General features: G+C 36.3%; 1 protein-coding gene across 1 annotated transcript; it reads left to right on the forward strand.

The window, feature by feature from the left end:
• Positions 1 to 1,004: 1,004 nt before the first annotated feature.
• MINAR2 (membrane integral NOTCH2 associated receptor 2) lies at positions 1,005 to 20,116 on the forward strand. Its single transcript, XM_003950614.5, has 3 exons — positions 1,005 to 1,683; positions 13,752 to 13,979; positions 18,253 to 20,116. The coding sequence occupies exons 1-3, from the start codon at positions 1,519 to 1,521 to the stop codon at positions 18,430 to 18,432; spliced, it is 573 nt and encodes a 190-aa protein (XP_003950663.1). The 5' UTR covers positions 1,005 to 1,518; the 3' UTR covers positions 18,433 to 20,116.
• The last annotated feature ends 331 nt before the right edge of the window (positions 20,117 to 20,447 follow it).

The raw sequence follows: 20,447 nt of genomic DNA on the forward strand, positions 1-20,447 counted from the left end.
ATATATTCTGGCAGCAACCAGGAAAATCCAGAAAGTACCAAGCACATGCACATACACATACACATAATATACTTGACTCTTGAAACGCTTGTGGTTTCACTGTTTTGTTATTTACTGTCATTATGAAGTACCTATTTCTTTATCTAGTAAATACATTTATAAAACCATCCAAACCTATTTTAATATTGTAAAACAGTGATAGAGTTTTGGTCCAAAACATTCTTAGAGAAAATGTTAACTGCTTAATTCAGTTTTACAACTATAAGTAGGGCAGATATTTTTTAACACACCACCTCATGTTTATTGCTGTGAAGAAGATAAGTACTCTCCAGTGTCTTGCTTGATTCAAGAACATCCCGGCTGCTGACTCTTGTAAGCCATATGGCACTCTTCTGAGATCTAGTGCTGATACATTCCACATGTAACCCCACTGCCCCTAGAAGAGAAACTTTCCTGCTGAGTCAGAGGGGTTTATAGAGATGTGAAATTAACAGACAACCTATGTCTTTTAGAAGCTGCTAATATATCTATCCTTTGCCTTCTCACAAGTGGGGAAGTTTCTCCTCCCTCCAGATGGAAATCCATACTTTCCCAGTGAGAAGTATGGGTCACCTAAAGCAGAGTGCCTTGCAAAGGAGAACATATCTCCATTAAAGTCATCACGACTTGCTGGCTGGCTACAACTGCCCACAGCCTCACTCCCACCACCTTGGCTCTCTTAACAGCAGATGGGTTCACTTAGAAGAGCGTGTCATCCAAACCCAGCAGCCATGTTTTTTGGGGGTTCCAAATGTGCCGTGTGAACACCAAAGCACATTGTTAAGAGCATATACAGCTAGGAACAGAGTCAAGGGGACCTAAGATAGTGAATGGGTCAAGGTGGTAGACTGGGGCACTAAATTACTGTAGCAAACTATAAAGCAAATTCTTGCCATTTCCCTCCCCAGAACAAAGCTAACAACCTAAACCTGGTTAGGTTTCACAAGAGTTGAGGCTCTGGAACATGAGAAGAAGCATAATCCTGAGTATCACATGTGAGGCTGTGGAGGCAGGGCCTAGTCAGCTGTGTTAGCTTAGCAATGTTCGAAGAGAAAAATCAAGCACTGTCTCCCTATACGTGACTGTTTCCTGTGCTCCGCATTGCGGGTTGTAACACAGATTCTGGCAGCCTTTATTCAAACAATAGTTTCCCTTAAATTGTTATTTCTAACTCTGAATGAAGAGATATTACGTGCTACACATATCTAATTCTGTCATCCTATTAATTTTAATGAGTATAGCCCCATCTGTTTCGGTCAAGCACCCTCCATGTACATGTGTGTGAGAAAGGTAGGGCAGTGTGCTGCTTTGTTTCTTTGTCCCTGTGCATTGATGTATCATCTCGAGAGCAGTGGCTGCGTGCAGCTGAGAGACTTGGTTTCAGATGCAGTCAGAGCATCCTCAGGCACATTAATAATGGAGGAGTCTGACAAGAGCAGCTTTGCCTGTCTTTGTTTTCCACTGTAGGTGAAGGGAGACATGGATCTCTCTGTTTTGCCAAATAACAACCATCCTGACAAATTCCTGCAGCTTGACGTAAAGTCTTTAACGAGGAGCTCAGCCCTCCTTCAGGCCAGCCTGGTGAGGTTTCCGGGTGGAAATTATCCTGCTGCACAACACTGGCAAAACCTTGTCTACTCACAGGTAAGATCTAGGGGCACAAAAATACGGGGACGGAGGCTTGTTTCTTTCTCGCTATCTGCCATTTCACCGTTTATGCAACAAGAAGCCTATAGGAACAGAGTACAAGGTAGCTGCTCTGTCTTCCAACTTAGTCTTTCTCTCTTCCTTAACATTAGGAACTTTAATTTATTCATAAAATACATGGATTCTCTCATTCATTAATTCCCCTCCTAGCATTAGCTTCTCTGCCTATCCTCATTTTAGATTTCAGGTGGCCCTCATTTACTCCTTCCCTTCAAAAATTTTCAAACTAATTGTTATATGCACAAATAAGACTTTGGGGGAAAAACTCCCGTCTCTATCTTTTGGTGTAATCTAAGCATAAAGCATCAGAAGTTTACATTGTGGGCATAAACAAGCCTCTAAAACAGCTGGAGATCTTGCTTCTGCCTCCCTTAGACTAGCTCCCTTTCATAGCATACACAGAAGACCTAGAAAACAGAACAACGGAAACCTAATTATTGAAGGGAAAAAATACAGCGAACTCGCCACTTGAAAAAGTGCTAGCTATTACTGTGGATACTCTTATTTTCCACAGGTGTCCATGTGGACAAGGAATACCAATTAGACCTTCAAACCCAGTGCAGGTTTTATTTCTCTTTTCTTTTGCATTTTCCTTCTTTTTGCTGACCAAAAGAGAAGAATAAAACTGTGATGAGTTCCATCAGCTGGAGTAAACATAAAGGCCCTAACTGTTGCACAGCTAATGAAACAGAAATAATCTTTGCTTTAAGACATGAAGGCTAATGGGGTTAAGAGTTAGTCAATTTAGAAACAGGAAGAAGCATTTCATTACAGAACAGATGTGACTGACCTACAAACCCTTGCAAGTCATTAAATCCTTTGGAGTGGTTCAAATTCCCTGAACAGAAATTTGTTTTCTTTTAAGAACAGTTGCTACTCATGAGTCCTGGTGTAAAGTGACTCCTTTGTGGTAAGTTTGTGGGCTCCTTGGGACCTTTATCATGAGATCATTCAAAATCAAGTACACTCAAATGATTATGTAAGTGTTTCCTCCACCTATAAGGATTTTAATTTATTTCCATTGTAAGGCAGCCTATTATGACAACTGGCATTTTTTGAATTTTGCATCAATCACTTTGGTAATCCTCAAACCCTTCTGCCATTTCATACCCAGCCATCTTGTTGTTGTTGTATTTGTAGGCGTTCTTTTTTTAAGTTTTAAATGAAATGAAATGAAATGAAATTGCTCCTTTTTCCTCCTTATTGTTTATATCACAGAATAAAATGATTCAAAAATCAGTTCAGAAAACTTGGCCCTTCTATGCTATGCAGTTTAGTCTAAGAAAACATATCCAATAAATTCCTTTGAGGTTGGAACACATTGATCTAACATCTTTTGTTTGGTACTGAAGTTGACCTATTTCCTTCATGTGGAACTTCACAGTTTAAAACTCTGTTGAATGTTGTTCCTAAACCTAAATGAAATGCAAATTTTTAAAAGGCAACTTTTTCTACAGGCCCCATTGGGTGGAAATAGTTATTCAAAGAAAAACCAAAGAGGTAAACTTCTGCTTCATAGGTCTTTGAATATGTGTTGTTAATCATTATAAACTTCAAATAAACTTGATTTAGTTATCCTTTTAGCCTAAGAAGAAATGTTAAATGACCTAGTGAAGGCCAGTGTACTAATTGGCCAATTATTAATGCATGGAGTGGAGAGGCAGGACATCAAGTACAAATTCAGGTAATCAGGTAGATGTGGCACAAAGTATGAGTAACAACAACAATATTCACCACTTCACTTTGCAATGCATCATTAACTAATTCTCTTTTGGGGATAGATCTTAAAATCCATGATTGATATATTCATTGGATAAAACAATAAATGTCATAGAAATGGCCATATAGAAGTTTTAAATATTTGCCATGATACCACGATAGCATGCCATGAAAGAAGACACTGAATATGCAGGTACACTGAGGTGTTAGGCACACATAAGGTGGTGGCTACCAAATAGTTCTTAATTTAAAGCTCACACTCCATTGGGGATTCAGTAAGTCAATGGGAAGAACATGGAATAAAGAAGTTAGAAACTTGGTTTCTTATCTCAAATTCACAATAAACCAGTTTTAGAGACATCTGTCATGACCCTTAATTCATGCCTCAGTATTTCCACTTGCAGTATTAGGATAATATTTATTTTCCATATTTCCTTAAAAGTGAGAGCAAATGAAACATGAAGTAAAAGCAACTGAGAGCCAGATTTTCCTATAAAAGATCAAGAATATGTATGGAAGTATGTACATATGTATTGTTATTTATACCAGTATTTCAAAATGTATTGAAGTTATCCTTTCATTTGAATTTATTAGCAGATAATTCCATTTCCATTATTTTATAAATATTGTGGATGAAGGGGTGTGTGTATATGTGTGCACGCATGCACGTGTGTGCACATGGTGGTTGAGGGGATGTACTCAATAAATACGTCAACCTGCGTGACTAAACCAAGCAGTAGATATAATACCACATGAAATCTACACAAACTCCAGAGTTGTGTCAACTGATCCTTTCATCCCACACCACACAAGTGCATGGTGTTTAGGATATAGACTACCTTACGGAATGGCAAAGCACTTAACCTGCAGTCATTACCTTCAAACTCAGGGTAACTCAGCAGTTAAAACAGAGATTCCCTAGATTTGAAATGTCACATTGAATTCTTAAATATTGGTATCATTTTATTATCAATGATTTATCATCTAACTTTTAAAATTCACTTTCCATTTGCAGAGGAAACTCTCCTGGTCATTTTTATATGAGCTAAAGCAATACCATTCAATCTATTTTTTTTTTCTTTCTGAGACATAGTCTCACTCTGTCACCCAGGCTGGAGTGCAGTGGCACAATCTCGGTTCACTACAACCTCTGCCTCCCAGATTCAAGCAACTCTCATGCCTCAGCCTCCTGAGTATCTGGGATTACAGGCACCCGCCACCACGCCCAGCTAATTTTTGTATTTTTAGTAGAGATGGGGTTTCACCATGTTGGCCAGGCTGGCCTCGAACTCCTGCCTCAAGGTATCCATCCAATTTGGCCTCCCAAAGTGCTCAATTATAGGCATGAGTCACCCTGCCTGGCCTCAATCTAGGAAAATAAGCAGTGATGGTCTCAGTTGATTCAGTAACCAGGGACATTGTAGTTCCCATCTATGCAGATACTCAGGTCTCCCATATTTGCAGAGAGTATACACAGATATTATTTGATTCTATTATATTTATACTTCTCCTTAAATTCTTTCACCAGAGAAATAAAGAAGCTTCACAACAAATTTTATGTCAGTGCAATGAAGAAACATTCACCAAAATCTAATGTTTCTACCTGTTAGATTAATTTTGGGGATGTTTCTGATGAAGGCATTTAGAAATGTATTCCAAATATTTCTGCCAACCCCTTTATAAAACAAGTAATGAAAAAAGACTGATTTTTTTAAACAAATGTGATAAAATAATGTGTTTTTCAAACAACCCCATCAAAAAGTGGGCGAAGGATATGAACAGACACTTCTCAAAAGAAGACATTTATGCAGCCAACAAACGTGAAAAAAAGCTCATCATCACTGGTCATTAGAGAAATGCAAATCAAAACCACAATGAGATACCATCTCATGCCAGTTAGAATGGTGATCATTAAAAAGTCAGGAAGCAACAGATGCTGACAAGGATGTGTAGAAATAGGAACACTTTTACACTGTTGGTGGGAATGTAAACTAGTTCAACCATTGTGGAAGACAGTGTGGCCATTTCTCAAGGATCTGGAACTAGAAATACCATTTGACCCAGCAATCCCATTACTGGGTATATACCCAAAGGATTATAAGTCATTCTACTATAAAGACACATGCACATGTGTGTTTGTTGAGTCACTGTTCACAACAGCAAAGACTTGGAACCAACCCAAATGTCCATCAATGATAGAGTGGATAAAGAAAATGTGGCACACATACACCATGGAATACTATGCAGCCATAAAAAAGGATGAGTTCATGTCCTTTGCAGGGACATGGATGAAGCTGGAAACCATCATTCTCAGCAAACTATCACAAGAACAGAAAACCAAACACGGCATGTTCTCACTCATAATAGGAAGCTGAACAATGAGAACATGTGGACGCAGGGAGGGGAACATCGCACATCAGGACCTGTCCGGGGTTTGGGGGCAAGGGGAGGGGTAGCATTAGGACAAATACCTAATGCATGCAGGGCTTAAAACCTAGATGATGGGTTGATGGGTGCAGCAAACCACCTTGGCACAGGTATAACTATGTAACAAACCTGCATGTTCTGTACATGTATCCCAGAACTTAAAGTATAATTTAAAAAAATTCAAATGGCAAGAAAGAAAAATGTGTGTCTTTTTTTTTTCCATTTATTGTGGTGGGCCTTAATTTTCTAATTAGCCGTTGCACGTCAGAATATTTTCAGACTAACTCCTTTGTTATATCTTTTCCTGGCTTCTGTCACATCAGTTTCAGAATCAAGGAGCATTCCAGACTAAACCTGTGAGATGGAGGGAAAGGCTAAGGGCGAGAGGCTGCTCTTCCATTGATTTCTAGACAATGTCATTTACTGAATTTATTTCCTAATCACCTTTCTGCACTCTTTTTCAATTCAGTCACACTCTTTTTTCCCATAAATTTCAATGTCTTTCCTTTTTATCATGGGTTTTTTTTGTGTATAATTGTATTTCTTCTGTCTCTGAACACACGTCATGCCTTCCTAAGACTGTCTCTATTTTCAATCTTCCATTTATTGTTTTGAAAAAAACAGTGCTGGGGCCGGGTGCCATGGCTCATGCTGTAATTCCAGCACTTTGGGAGGCTGAGGCGGGCAGATCACTTGAGGCCAGGAGTTCAAGGTCAGCCTGGCCAACATGGCAAAACCCCGTCTATACTAAAAATACAAAAATTAGCCTCCCGTGGTGGCATGGCCTGTAATCCCAGCTACTCAGGAGGCTGAGGCATGAGAAACGCTTGAAGCTGGAAGGCAGAGGTTGCAGTTAGCTAAGATCGTGCCACTGCATTCTAGCCCAGGCAACAGAGCAAGACTGTTTCAAAAAAAAAAAAAAAAAAAAAAAGTCCCAGCACTTTGGGAGGCCGAGGCGGGTGGATCAGCAGGTCAGGAGTTCGAGACCAGCCTGACCAACATGGTGAAACCCCGTCTCTACTAAAGATACAAAAAATTAGCTGGACTTGCTGGCGCGCACCTGTAATCCCAGCTACTCCGGAGGCTGAGGCAGGAGAATCGCTTGAACCGGGGAGGTGGAGATTGCAGTGAGCTGAGATCGCGCCATTGTTCTCTAGCCTGGGCAACAGGGTGGGACTCCGTTGAAAGAGAGAGAGAGAGAGTGAGAGCGTCAGAGAGAGAGAGAGAGAGACAGAGAAAGGAAGGAAGGAAGGAAGCAAGGAAGGAAGGAAGGAGAAGAAGAAAAAGAGAAAGAAAGAAAGAAGAAAAAGAAAGAAAAGAACAATACTGCACAATACAATAATTTCTCCTTTCTAAGCTTATATTGGATGACAATGTGGTACTTTGCAGGTGCTTATATTATCTAGGAAGTAGATTGATAGCATCATCAAGTTCTTCAGGGTACCAAGTTGTACTAAATTTATAGGATTAGGGAATTGGCCACGGATGGTATATTTCCAAAAAGAACACCCAAATTGCTCCTCCAAACTGTTCTTAGTTGAGACCCAAATGTCTCTGGCATGAAAGCCTATATTAAAGGTACCTTGTATGTTATAATACCACCTGTGAGCACCAAGAGCCCTGGTTATCTGCAGGGAAAGGCAGGACATAAGGTTTCAGAGAAGCCTGAATCACACCATGGAGGGTCCATGGGCTTTGTCTAAGATTTTGAATTTTATCCTGAAAATTTTGAAGAATCAGTGAAAAATTTAAGCAGAAGAATGACACAATCAAATATGTGCTTTAGAAAGCTTTCCATTCTAGCAATTTAAAACAAAAATTTTGTGTTCACAAAAGAGCTGATTTTCTGAGAAAGTGTATGTGCTGACATATGAAATCCATGCAAAATGCCTTCTTTTCACTAAGATTATGACAAGGATTACACTGAATGCATAGATCAAAATGGAGAAAACAGAAATCTTTATGACCTTGATTCTCTCAATCCATGACCATGATGTATCGTTTTATTTATTCAGTTCTTCATATGGCCTTCGATAATATCTTGTAATTCTCCACACAAAACTATTCCATATAATTTGTTAGGTTTACATCTAAATACTTACATTATTATTCTCTTGGTAATAGTACCTTTTAAGTCATGTTTTATAATAGAGCATTACTCATGCATACTATTGATCATTATATACTGATTTTGAATCCAAAAAGTGTGTTAACATCTCTTATTTTGCCCATAAACATCCCTGTAGATAATCATGTCATCTGCTATTTGTTTATTTATAACCCTATTTCTTTTATTTACTTATGTTTCTATTCTTTTTGCATTGCTTTGAGCTTCCACTGCAAAATTATATGGACATTGTGATTACTAGCATCCTTTTATTAATTCTGAAACTAAAATAAGTGTTTCTAATATTAAACCATTAAGTAAACTGTGTTCTGTAAGTTTGGGGCCCATTCCCTTAATTAGCTTAAGAAAATTTTCTACTAGTTCTAGTTCACTAAGAGTGTTTGCTTTAAATATGTTTGAATATTTTGAAAGTCTTTTTCTGACCTATTGCAAAATTTAATGTTTTTTTCCTGTTAATGTGGTAAATTTCATTAATATTCTAATATTAAACCATCCTGTTGGTATAACATCTTTCCCTGGTAAAAATCTGTTTTATCTTGTTACATATAATTTGTACATATTGTAGGATTCTGTTCAGCAATATTGCATTTACAATTTTACATTTATGTGTATAAGAGAAATTGGCTTATACTTTTCTTTTACTGACTGCCCTCATCTGAAGTTTATACTAACTTCAAAAGTGAGCTGGGGATTGTTCCTTTTCCTATTTTCTGGAAGAATTTTACTAATAAATTATATATTTTGAGAATGGTAGAAGTTGACTGCAAAACCCTCTGACATGCTGTTCTTAAATGTGTGTGTTTGGAGGAGGTTTAAAACTATTGATTCGACTAGTCAAATTATCACAGGTTTGTTAATTTTTTTTTTAGTTTTTCTTAAATAAGTTTGGTAAGTTATATTATGTAAGAAATTGTCCGACTGCACATAAATGTTTAAAGTCGCTCAGTTTATTTTCTGATTGTTTCTTAATTTCTGCTGTGTCTCTTGTCAAGTCCCCTTTACATTCCTAACTGGGTGCATTTGTGTCTCTATTATTTTTCTTGAGCAGTATTGCCAGAGATATTTCAAATGTGTTTTTCCAATGAAATAGCTTTCAACTTTGTTTATCTTCTCCATTGTATATATTTATTCCCTTTAATATGTGTTGATTCTGTCTTTACATTTATGATTTCATTTTGACTGTTTTATTATATTGATTCAATGGCTTTATTTTTAAGACTTTGAATTCAGTGCTTAATACCTCATTAATTTTCTCATTCTGCTTTATAATGCAAGTATATATGCCCATAATATTCTCTCAAAATACCATTTCAGATCCAGCCAACAATTTTGTAATGTAGCATTTCTCACTTTCATTCTGTCCTAAATTTTAAAATGTTTATTATTATTTCTTTGAAATGTATTTTTAAATGTCAGCAGAATGTTTTATTTTATGTTTTTGATAATGATTTCTAGATTTATAACTAAGTTGTCAATGGTTGAAAAGCATGGTCCATGTGATTTTGAGTCTTTGAAATTTGTTTTGGAATTTAACATGCTATCAATTTTATAAAATTTTCAGTATATATTTTTAAAATAAGTATTTTCAATTGTTTAATAAAGACATCCATATATGTCACTTGAACAAACTTTTGATTTTATGGTTCACATCTTCTTTATTCTTTTTTTTTTCCATAAGTTATCGAGGTACAGGTGGTATTTGGTTACATAAGTAAGTTCTTTAGTGGTGATTTATGAGATTTTGGTGCACCCATCACCCAAGCAGTATACACTGCACCATATTTGTACTCTTCTATCCTTCACCTCCTCCCACTCTTCCCTCCAAGTCCTGAAAGTCCATTGCATCATTCTTATGCCTTTGTGTCCTCATAGCCTAGCTCCCACATATCAGTGAGAACATACGATGTTTGGTTTTCCATTCCTGAGTTACTTCACTTAGAATAATAGTCTCCAATCTTATCCAGGTTCTTTATTCTTAATGATTATTTTGCATGCTTGAGAAAAATTACATGTATAAATTTCTCTGTGTAATTATTTTAAGTTTTGTTTTATAAATGTTGAGACTATTTTATTAGATGCATACAAGTTTAGAATGACAGTATTTTACTAATGTTAACTAACTTTATTCATTTTCTAGAAACATTCTTTATATCTAGCAAAGCTTTTGACTGTGTCTATTTTGTCTCCAAGGATCTTGCCAGGAATTTTACTGGTCAAGCTTGAGTTTCATTAGGTTTGCTGAGCGTCTAGTAAGGCTTTACCACAGTAAAAAAAAAAAAAAAAAAAAAAAAAAAAAAAAAAAAAACACACACACACACAAACATATATGTATATACACACATATATACACATATGTGTGTATATTTATATATAATGGTATATGAATATATTATATATGCCATATGTATCACCTAATATATATATATATATATATATATCATCACATAGGTATAATCATCTTCTGCTATATAGAGCACATTCACAAGAGTCCTGAGATGTGTGTAGTGTCACAAAAAAAGAAAGTGAGCCAAAATCTTGTGAAAGATTTCAAGGGCCAGGCTTGGAAGTGGTCTTTCATCCACATGTCAATGGACATAAAACATGTGGCCCCAATATAAAATCAGAAACAGACTGGGAAAAGCAGATATCCTCTGTGCTTAGGAAGTGGAAACAAAATTAGTGAGCATTTAATAAGTCACAACACCCAGTTCTCATTGTTTACATTTGTCTAGTATAAATTTTTATATTTTTTTACTCTAATTCTTTCTGAATCTTTATATTTTAGGCATTTCTGTTGTAAATATTTTATAATTTAATTCATTTTTTAAAATCTGATCTGACAATCTCTGTCATTGCAATAGGGAGTTTATTCCATGTACATTTAACGTGATTATTTATAATTGTTTTTCTATGTTTCTGAGATTTTCCACCTGTATTCTTTTTTTGTAGTCTTTTTAAAGATTGTTTAGTCTTCATCTTTTTCCTACTGCTCTGGTGACTTAGAAGCTGTACATTCTTTCTCTGCTTGTTAGTAATATCCCTATCTCCTCACTGAAATTATTTCTTAAAATTTTCTAATAAAAAATGTGTGTTAAACTTACTATACTCCAGTGTATTCATTTCTCTTACTTTAAAATTCACAAATTAGTGATTATTACTATTTTCTCTATTTCACCTAAATCAGTGCTTGCATGGATTCACACACACATTTATCAATTTTTTTGCTTTCTGTCTTTCTTTCTCTCTCATATTTCTCTTGTATCTTAAACGTCTGTTATCAACTTTCTTCTTCCTGAATTACATTTTTAGAGTTTTTACAATAAACTATGAATTTTGTACACTTAATTTTCTTTGTTCAAAAATGCCTTCTATCTCACTCTCTTTACTGAATTATAGTTTACTTCACATAGAGTATATAATGATTAAAGTGTATAAATGATGAATGAACAAAGTTATGCTTAATACAGAAAAACCTAGGTAAGCTTTGAAGTGTTACCTTTTTTAAATAAATATTTTAAAAGGTAATTTATTTTAGTGCCCAAGTAATTAAAATAGTTGAATTACTATTGAGTTTTCCTCTGGTAAATGTATTCTTTCTTGTGCAGTACAGTGAAGGGTTTTTTGTTGTTGATGTTCTGAAAGTTATTTTAAAAAATTTATCAAGATACAAATAAAAGCTCAACCAAAATCAGTATTGCTTATTTTGTGATTAAATTCATAATAAATTTATACTATTAATTTTCCTTCGTCTGTCTCTCAGACATAAATTCACATGCAGTGCAAAAATAAATAGCACTATGCTCCATAATAAACCTCACAACTTTCAAAAATATCATCTAGAAATAAGGGTTTGAATGTTCTTTTAAAATGTATCTCTGAGTATTTTGCTACTTTTACACATTAGATTTTCTAAGTCTATACACATTGTAATAGAGTGTGTACTTTTTTTCTTGATCTCCCCAAAACTGTATTTTCATTTATAGATCTTTCTTATTTAAGAATCTTGACCAACAGTGTAGAAGACAATCTGACAAAGCCAATTTGTCAATGTCAGGAGAATTATCCCTCTTCAGAGATGATCAAAGATGCCTAGCCTTGAAGAAAAAAAAATTAAGTAAAAATTATGCTAAGCTCCTATCATTTAAATTTCTTATCAAATTACTTTTTTCTCAATTCAGAAACATTACTTTTGAAGCAGTCTATCTTTGAGATAAATGCTAAGCTAAGAAGATTTATTATTTCATTGCAAACTACAGTTTTACAGAATATAAGTTGACTTTGAGCAAACCAAGGACCTATTAAACTCAGAGAGGGGTCTGCAAGTTGAGCTCTTAAGTACGTGAAAAATGCATGGATTAAGAAAATTAGGGAAATCCAACACCGAAGAGAATGGGAATGGTTTTATCTAGATGATTTTTTTTCCTGCTAGCCATTTCAGAAGGAAACTACATTTAACAGTTTCCAACTTTAGCTTATATAATATAAATTAATGTTACCTATATACACTAATAAATGTTGACAGCATCAGAATATTGATAATCATAAATATGACTCAGAAGAATAAAATTAAATATTCTCTGTTTGGGGTGTCTAAAATACATGACATACATTTACTGAAAAATATCTGTAAATTAAGGAAATGAGCTACTTCTTTTTAAAGATTAAAGATTATCTAAAATTAACTTATATGAAATCCCTCTCTTGATGTCCCATGACAAATGAAACATGACTCTATAAGCTTTTTGATTCCTCTCAATTTGTATTTGACCAATGAACAAATTTTAATTTCCAAAGTGAACAAATTTTTAATTTCTACCTTCATGATAGCTTGATATACTTAAGAAGGAAACAAAACAAAGTAAAAATCTGAAGGTCAAGCCAGACACAGAAAAGCGTACATTATATGATTTTATTTATAGAAAATATGAGATGAATCCAAACTAATCTATGCTGTTAGAATTTGGGTGCTATTATAGTTATGCTTTGGGCAGGGGGAGGGAGGGTGACTGGAAAGGAGCATGAGGTGTGCTAGTAATGTCATATTTCTAGGTCTGGATGTTGAATCTTGAGTTTGTTTGGTTTGCAAGAATTTATAGAGCTATGTATTTATATATATGAATATTATGCTTCAATTTAAAAAGTTTTTAAAAACCTGAAAATCAGTATTAGAGCTATCTAACAGTCAGTCTTTACACACACAGATGCTAAATTACATGTACAGTGCTAAGTTAGCTTAGACCTCAAAGCTGTCTGAAATCGGAGACATGATAGTATTTGTGAAAGTCGAGGCATATCTCTAAAATGTCTTTTAATTTTGACTTTGCTGGATTAGCACAGTGATATTAAATACTATTTTAATAAGTCATGGAATATAAAAATAGAGATAAGTAAAATATCATTAAATCTCAATGCAAATAACCTGAGAAAAGTTGGCTTTGTTCGGAATTCTACTATTTGAATTAGAGAGTAAAGAAGGCTCTTTCTCTGTAGTTATAAAATAGCATTTTAATGAATGATTAGTAAAGCTGTTCAAGATCACACACAAAGAAAAAACTCAATTGATGTTAGATTTCTAGGCCAAACGAAACCCTAGAATCCTTTTCTCATTCATTGTCCTAATCTGTTGGGTTTCTGCACAAAATCAGCACATTATCAGGTAGTTATCTCACATTGCATTCCCTACTATCAGAAGGCCCATTGCTAAGAGATGCCTTGTTTCTTTGCCTCTTAGAGGGAAAAGAAGAATATTGCTACTCAACGAATTAGGCGATCCAGTGCAGACAGCCTTGTCACTGCTGATAGCCCCCCACCATCCATGTCATCAGTTATGAAGAATAACCCACTCTATGGTGACCTAAGTTTGGAGGAAGCTATGGAAGAAAGAAAAAAGAACCCCTCATGGACCATTGAGGAATATGACAAACATTCCCTGCACACAAACCTCTCTGGACATCTGAAGGTACTCACGACTAAGAGTCAACCTCTTCAACTGATAAGGGAGATCAGTCAAATAATCCTAAAGGAAAGCAATATTGAAGTGACAGGTACTCTTCACTAGGCGCAGAATCTCTAGATTTCAGAGCATTTTGGCTTCTGGCTTTTCTTTCTCCCTCCTAGTCAGTATTTGTGTTTATTTGTTTTGAGTTTTACAGTTTCAACAGTTACTGGCAACTGTATAGTGTAGAGAAGAAAAAAACCATGTGGTACAGAACAAAGGTTTTCCAGGAGGGTAAAATGTTTATTGAAAATTAATTTGCAAGATCACATTTTCTGTCAGTTTGTAAACATTTATGATCATGAACACTTAAGAGCTGATTCCCTAGTCTACATTTATTCAAAAATATTTATTAAGTGTTCTGTGTTAGGCACTGTGCAAGGAACTTCTCATCAAAGATTATTTTATCTCAGCCCTCTCAGTGATTTAAGATTGCAGATTTACATTTTGGTCATTTTCCTGTGTCTCAGTAACAAAACAAAACAAAAACATTTCAACACAGGAAAAGTATGCAATGAACTCATTCACCCAGCTTAAACCCAACTTAAGTTTTTCTTTCTTTGTTTGCCCCCACTGGTGTCACCCCATCACATGAAAAACTTCAAAATACCTGAAAAGCAAGGAAGCAGCCCTCTGTTTTCTGAATGGACTGGATTCCTACCCAGCCTTGGCTTGCCTCCACCTGCCCTAGGCCAGGAAGGCCTGCCATTTTCCAAGTACATACCCTTCATTTAAAAATGTTTATCTAAGCTAAGCCCCATACCTTAAGCACTTGAGAATTTTTTTCTTTTTTTTTGAAGAGGACAGCACCCTGTCTCCTTGAATCCTACTCACACTTTTTTACAATTTCAAATATGTTCTGCTCAAAAGATCCACTGTCCAGAATCTTTGAAGTTTCTTAATCTCTTAGTAGATTGAATGTATCTCCTCCTTTACGTAGCCCATTTTCCAGAAAAGTTTACATAACAGATGCTCTCCACAGAAACAATAATCTTGTGTTTCTTTTTCCTTCTTTCTTTAAATTTTGCATTCCTTACCAAGAGTCTTAAGGACATCTAAAAAGTCACCCCTACTATTAGAAAAAAAAGTACTGATTTATTTTACAAACATTTCTTGACTGTATGTTAGGGCCTCTTCCTTTTGCTGTTTACATACAAAATAAGGGAACTATGGAGGTGAATGTTCCTGTCCCTACCCTCAAAAAGTTGATCTAACTGAGCAAATTAACAGACAATAACTATAGAACAAGATAAAGGAAGCTAACGGTAATAGTAACAGAAAGTGCCATGCAGTGTTCTAACTCATAAGTGGGAGCTGAACAATGAGAACACATGGACACAGGGAGGGGAACAACACACGCTGGGGCCTGTGAGGGGTGGGAGGCAAGGGGAAGGAGAACATCAGGACAAATACCTAATGCATGCGGGACTTAAAACCTAGATGACGGGTTGATAGGTGCAGCAAACCACCTTGGTACAGGTATAACTATGTAACAAACCTGCACATTCTGCACATGTATCCCAGAACATAAAGTAAAAAAAAAAAAAATCTGTACCCCAAATTCTCAAGATACACTTTACCTATATAGAAAACTTGTACATGTAACCCTGAAGCTAAAATAAAAGTTCACAAAAAAAGAAACCAAAATGCCTTTTCCCTCACATTTGCCAATACTGGTTACTTTTCAAATAAATTATCAATGACTGGAAAAAATGGTAACACATTGTTTGCTGATTTTCATTTTTCTGATTACCAGGCAAGGCTGAATATTCTAGTAAAAGTATAAAACTTGTTCACTATAAAAGCCCAAATTAGGATTAGTGTGATAACACATAATTATCTCCTGTTAAATGTTGCCATAGGCTTACCTATGATACTCTTCATTCTCCGTCCTAGGAAATTGCTGATATTCAGGTTTTCTGCTCTTTGTGGAATTAGTCCATCATCACCATTGCCAGCAGCAGCACAATCAGTCAGGTTTTCTGATAATCCCATGTTATTGCTTCCATGCTTCTTTATTTCTTCTTCAACCTTGAGTAGAAGTTTGATATTAAGAATGGTTATTACTTTATACAATAAAAAGAAGTTTTGTTTCACTGAAAAAAAAATAAAGAAGAAAAATAAAAAAGACAAAGTGCCTGTAGGATAGGAAGGGGGCATAAATCACATTTGATTATAAAAGGACTTCATGAAAAAATAAACTTATGGGCTTGAAGGATGTATAGAATTCCCACTGGTTTGCCTAAGTGGGAAGGCTCTTTTGTCAGGAGTAGCAAGAGCAAAGGCAGAAATATAGGAGCTACAGGTTAAGTAATAGAATAATGAGAAAATAAGGCTAGAAAATAAAGCTAAAAAATGTTTGAATGTTACACTTAGGAAACTGAATATTATTGGCAATAAGGAGTAATTTTTTAAGCTGGACAATTGTATGAGTTATGTTTAGGAAGAATGAGCCATATATACAATGAGTGCCATGTTTTACTACAATTAGGACCTGCTCCCTCCCCCACCCAGTCCTCTGTTTACACTCTCACTCTCCCTAAAGCAGTGGACTCTGAGGTCTGAGGCCTGTTTTACAGGTCTCATAAGGTTATTCGTCAGCACTAACTTCCTGAGAGAAGCTTCTGGAAGCCATAACTTTGGTTTTCATTAAAATTTTTTCTTATGCCTCATTAATTCAACTTTCATCTTCACCCTTGTCTATATCTCATAGAGCCCCTAACTTACTTTCTGAAACCTTGACACCACTTTTAGGCTATAAACCCAAGTCCCTGTGGTCACTCCCATTTTTCTACATTGGTAAGAGTTTATAAGCCAGAAAAGAGAAAAGAAATCCATGTTTAATTACAAAGGAAAGCTATAAGCAGAATGTGACAAAATAGTCTCTATTAGTGAAGCTCTTAGTGGAGAACAGAGGCATTAAACTTACAGAGTGCAGGCCTCTGATGATAGGACACAAAATGAAGGATAGGCATGAGGTAGATGAGGATTTTTACATCATTACCCTTCTTCACAGATCATCCATATTTTATTTTAACATTTTAGCATTTCTAAAACTAAGAAGTTCCAACTAGTACTAGGGTAATGGGAGAATTATATTGCCATCATCAGAATCTATCCTCGCTTTCTATTAATACATGCATGCACATTCCTCTCCTAGCAGTGCACCTGGAAGTCTGAAGCTAGTTCATTGACCCCTGACGCTGATAAAGAAAACTTGCTGTGCCACCTTTCAGCTGACTTTAAGTCTCCTGAGACTGGAGAGGCAAAGAGAGGGTAGGCAGTCCACTGTAAGCCATTACAATAAAGCAGATGAAATATAATGAAGCATGAAGTAGGTTTGTGAAAGCAGAGATTGAGTATTCATTGTAAATTTGTTGTATAGAAGGCATAGACACCAAATCTACAGCACCAAAACATAGCAAGAGATGTAACAGGAAAAAAATGTATTTTTATAAATGTATGGACAATAGACTTTGCAGGTGATTTATCAGGTACAGGAGATCAGGTTGACTTGATAATTCTATGGGCCTGGAAGGAAAGATGAAGTCTGTGAAAGAAAGAGAGACATGGGGAATAAATAAGAGCTGATGTGGGGAAGAATATAATGGGTCCTTTTTTCAGGAGGTCAAACAAAGTTTCTGCATGCCAGACATGTGGCAGCCCTCTACAAGGAAAATCAGTGGGTCAAGAGTAATGGAAGAGACTCCTGACTTTTAGCCCTACTACTTCCATGAAAGTCAGCTTCCGGGTTTACTGAAAACCCCACCAAGCATGTTTATTCCTGGCATGCAGACAAAATCAAACCTCAAAGGTTCATCTAAAGCAAAGAATTTTCATTTTATTTCAACTTACTATGCTGAATTACGTGCACTATTTATAGGATGCAAGGAACACCAAATTGGCTACAATGTGATAGAAACACCGTTGTGTTTCTGACCCTCTGATGTGAGCAATTTAATTAAAGAATCATGAAGGCCTCCTAATTAATTCTGATGCAGACCTACAAATTGGAATTGCAGGGATTCCTTGTCAGCCAGGAGACTGTAGCTGCAATTTTATGCTATTCAAGGAAGCCTCATACCGCTCATGTGAGCCATGACATTGAAGCCTTGCCCAGGACAGAGTGAATATGGACCATCAGTCCCCATGACAGTGTCTTGTTCTGCAATCTCAATTAATTTGTAACACTGACAGATTACTGATTAATCATATTCTCTATGTAATTTTCTTTTAGGAAAATCCTAATGACCTGCGGTTTTGGTTGGGAGACATGTACACTCCAGGTTTTGACACTTTATTGAAAAAGGAAGAGAAACAAGAGAAGCATTCAAAATTCTGTCGTATGGGTCTGATTTTACTTGTCGTTATCTCCATCTTGGTTACCATAGTGACTATGATTACTTTTTTCACCTGAGGAAACTGCAACAGTCAGAGCTACTTTAAATTTCCTAAAAATTTTTCTGATAAACATTTGAAACCCCCCCCCCACCAAAATAACAAAAAAACACATGTACATGCAGTGTGAATGGATTGTTGATTGTATTATTAAATGTAATTGTCCTGAAGAATGTGAATGTCGGGCGTGGTATGCTGGCTTCTCCACTTTGTTCTATAAAAGCTTTCTAAGAGTGCCAGCCTGAACTTTGTCCTTTGGGAAGCAGGAATTCTGAGGACCATAATCACAGAATAGTCACTATATGCAACCCACATTAAATATCTTTATAGGGAGCAAACAGTATCAAAAATTGTCAGCAGCTTTGTTTTCATGCTTAAACTATATTAACCTTGTTTTAAAAATACTGTTAACTCTTTACCACCTCATCCTCCTGTGATCACCAGAAAAGTTTGAGCTGATAATTTTTTTTTTAACCAACTGCTGGGTAGCTAGGATAAAAATCTTCCGGTTGTGCTGCCAACTGAGTTAGATTCATTCTCTGTTTTATTTTCCTGTATTTCTGTTTAAGTCAGAAAAAAGGAAAAAGGGAAATATCTTATTCAAATCTATTCTTATTTCCCCAGTATTCATCTATGATGCCCCAATTTCATGTTGCAATTTTAATAGAATTAAACTTTGATAGGCCATAGTTACATAATTAATTACATTTAGATCCAATTTATCCAAATTGGCTGTGACCCCTGGTGGCAGTCAGTGTGTATATATTACCAACCATGGTCTAGGTTGGGGGTCCCTAGGAAAGCAGAGGGAATACTGCTAAGAGAACAGAGTTTGAAGCCTAACTGCTACTTGCTAACAGACTCTGGCAAGTTATTCTCTCAGAGAAGGAATGATATTACCTGCCCAACAGGGCTGGCCAAAGGACCAAATACAAAACAGGTATGAACAGTATCTGGCTCGAAATAAGCAGTTGCTTAATTAAAGGCAGTTGTTATTATTAATTTATGCTAGCTAATTGACAACCTGAGTTTACCTTCCATTGTCTGCAGATACCTGGGGACATGGTTGTAGACACAGATGGGGAATCAAGTCACCACCCTGCCCTTCCTTCTAGAACATCCTTTCCTAAGCCCCTCATTCCCACTCTTTTCTCATCTTTAAACAACCCAGCCAAAGGCTATCTTATGCAAGAAACAAAAGAGGGACTTTCTCTTCTTCCCATGAGCCTAAAGTCAGATTTTGTCCTTTGATATTGCCATATCATTTTGTTGTATTTGTCTTAAAGATGCTTGAAATAAAGTACAGTAAAAGACAGTTTGGGCTGGGCACGGTGGCTCACGCCTGTAATCCCAGCACTTTGGGAGGCTGAGGTGGGTGGATCATGAGGTCAGGAGTTCGAGACCAGCCTGGCCAACATAGTGAAACCCCGTCTCTATTAAAAATACAAAAATTAGCCGGGGCTTGGTGGCAGACACCTGTAGTCTCAGCTACTCGGGAGGCTGAGGCAGGAGAATCTCTCGAACCCTGGAGGCAGAGGTTGCAGTGAGCCGAGATTGTGCCACTGCACTCTAGCCTGGGTGACAGAGTGAGACTTCCATAAAAAAACAAAAAACAAAACAAAAAAAAAACCCCAGAAAAAAGAGACAGTTTTACTGGACAATAAAGTTGTTGTGTAGAAAAAAACGGCGTTAGTCATATTTGTAGTCCCTGATTTTTTATTCCTCTTCTCCTCCTTGGAAGGTTCCAGTACAATTTAAAACTGAATTACAGGAGAAATTTAAAACTGAATTACAAGAAATAAAGTATCGGGGACTTTATCACTCTCGCTGTGGACAGATATTGCTTGCTGTTACTCTGCCTTCAAAGCTTACCTGCCTAAAGTTTACCTCTAAGGGATTCAAAACATGTTCAGGTCTCTGCCACACGTGGAAAACATCTGTGCTGCATCAGGTCACATATGGCTGCCTAGGATTAAGCATGGGTAAGGCTTCTAAAGGCAATAAGCAAGAGTAACCAGAAAAGTGTAAAGCTGC

This window comes from Pan troglodytes, chromosome 4 (assembly GCF_028858775.2).
Source record: "Pan troglodytes isolate AG18354 chromosome 4, NHGRI_mPanTro3-v2.0_pri, whole genome shotgun sequence".
NCBI lineage: Eukaryota > Metazoa > Chordata > Mammalia > Primates > Hominidae > Pan > Pan troglodytes.

Excerpts from the sequence above, each read along its gene's own strand:
- MINAR2 (XM_003950614.5), top strand. The coding sequence starts at position 1,519 with ATGGATCTCTCTGTTTTGCCAAATAACAACCATCCTGACAAATTCCTG. Across the intron at positions 1,684-13,751 it reads AAAACCTTGTCTACTCACAG|AGGGAAAAGAAGAATATTGC; the intron begins GTAAGATCTAGG and ends TTTGCCTCTTAG. Across the intron at positions 13,980-18,252 it reads ACCTCTCTGGACATCTGAAG|GAAAATCCTAATGACCTGCG; the intron begins GTACTCACGACT and ends ATTTTCTTTTAG.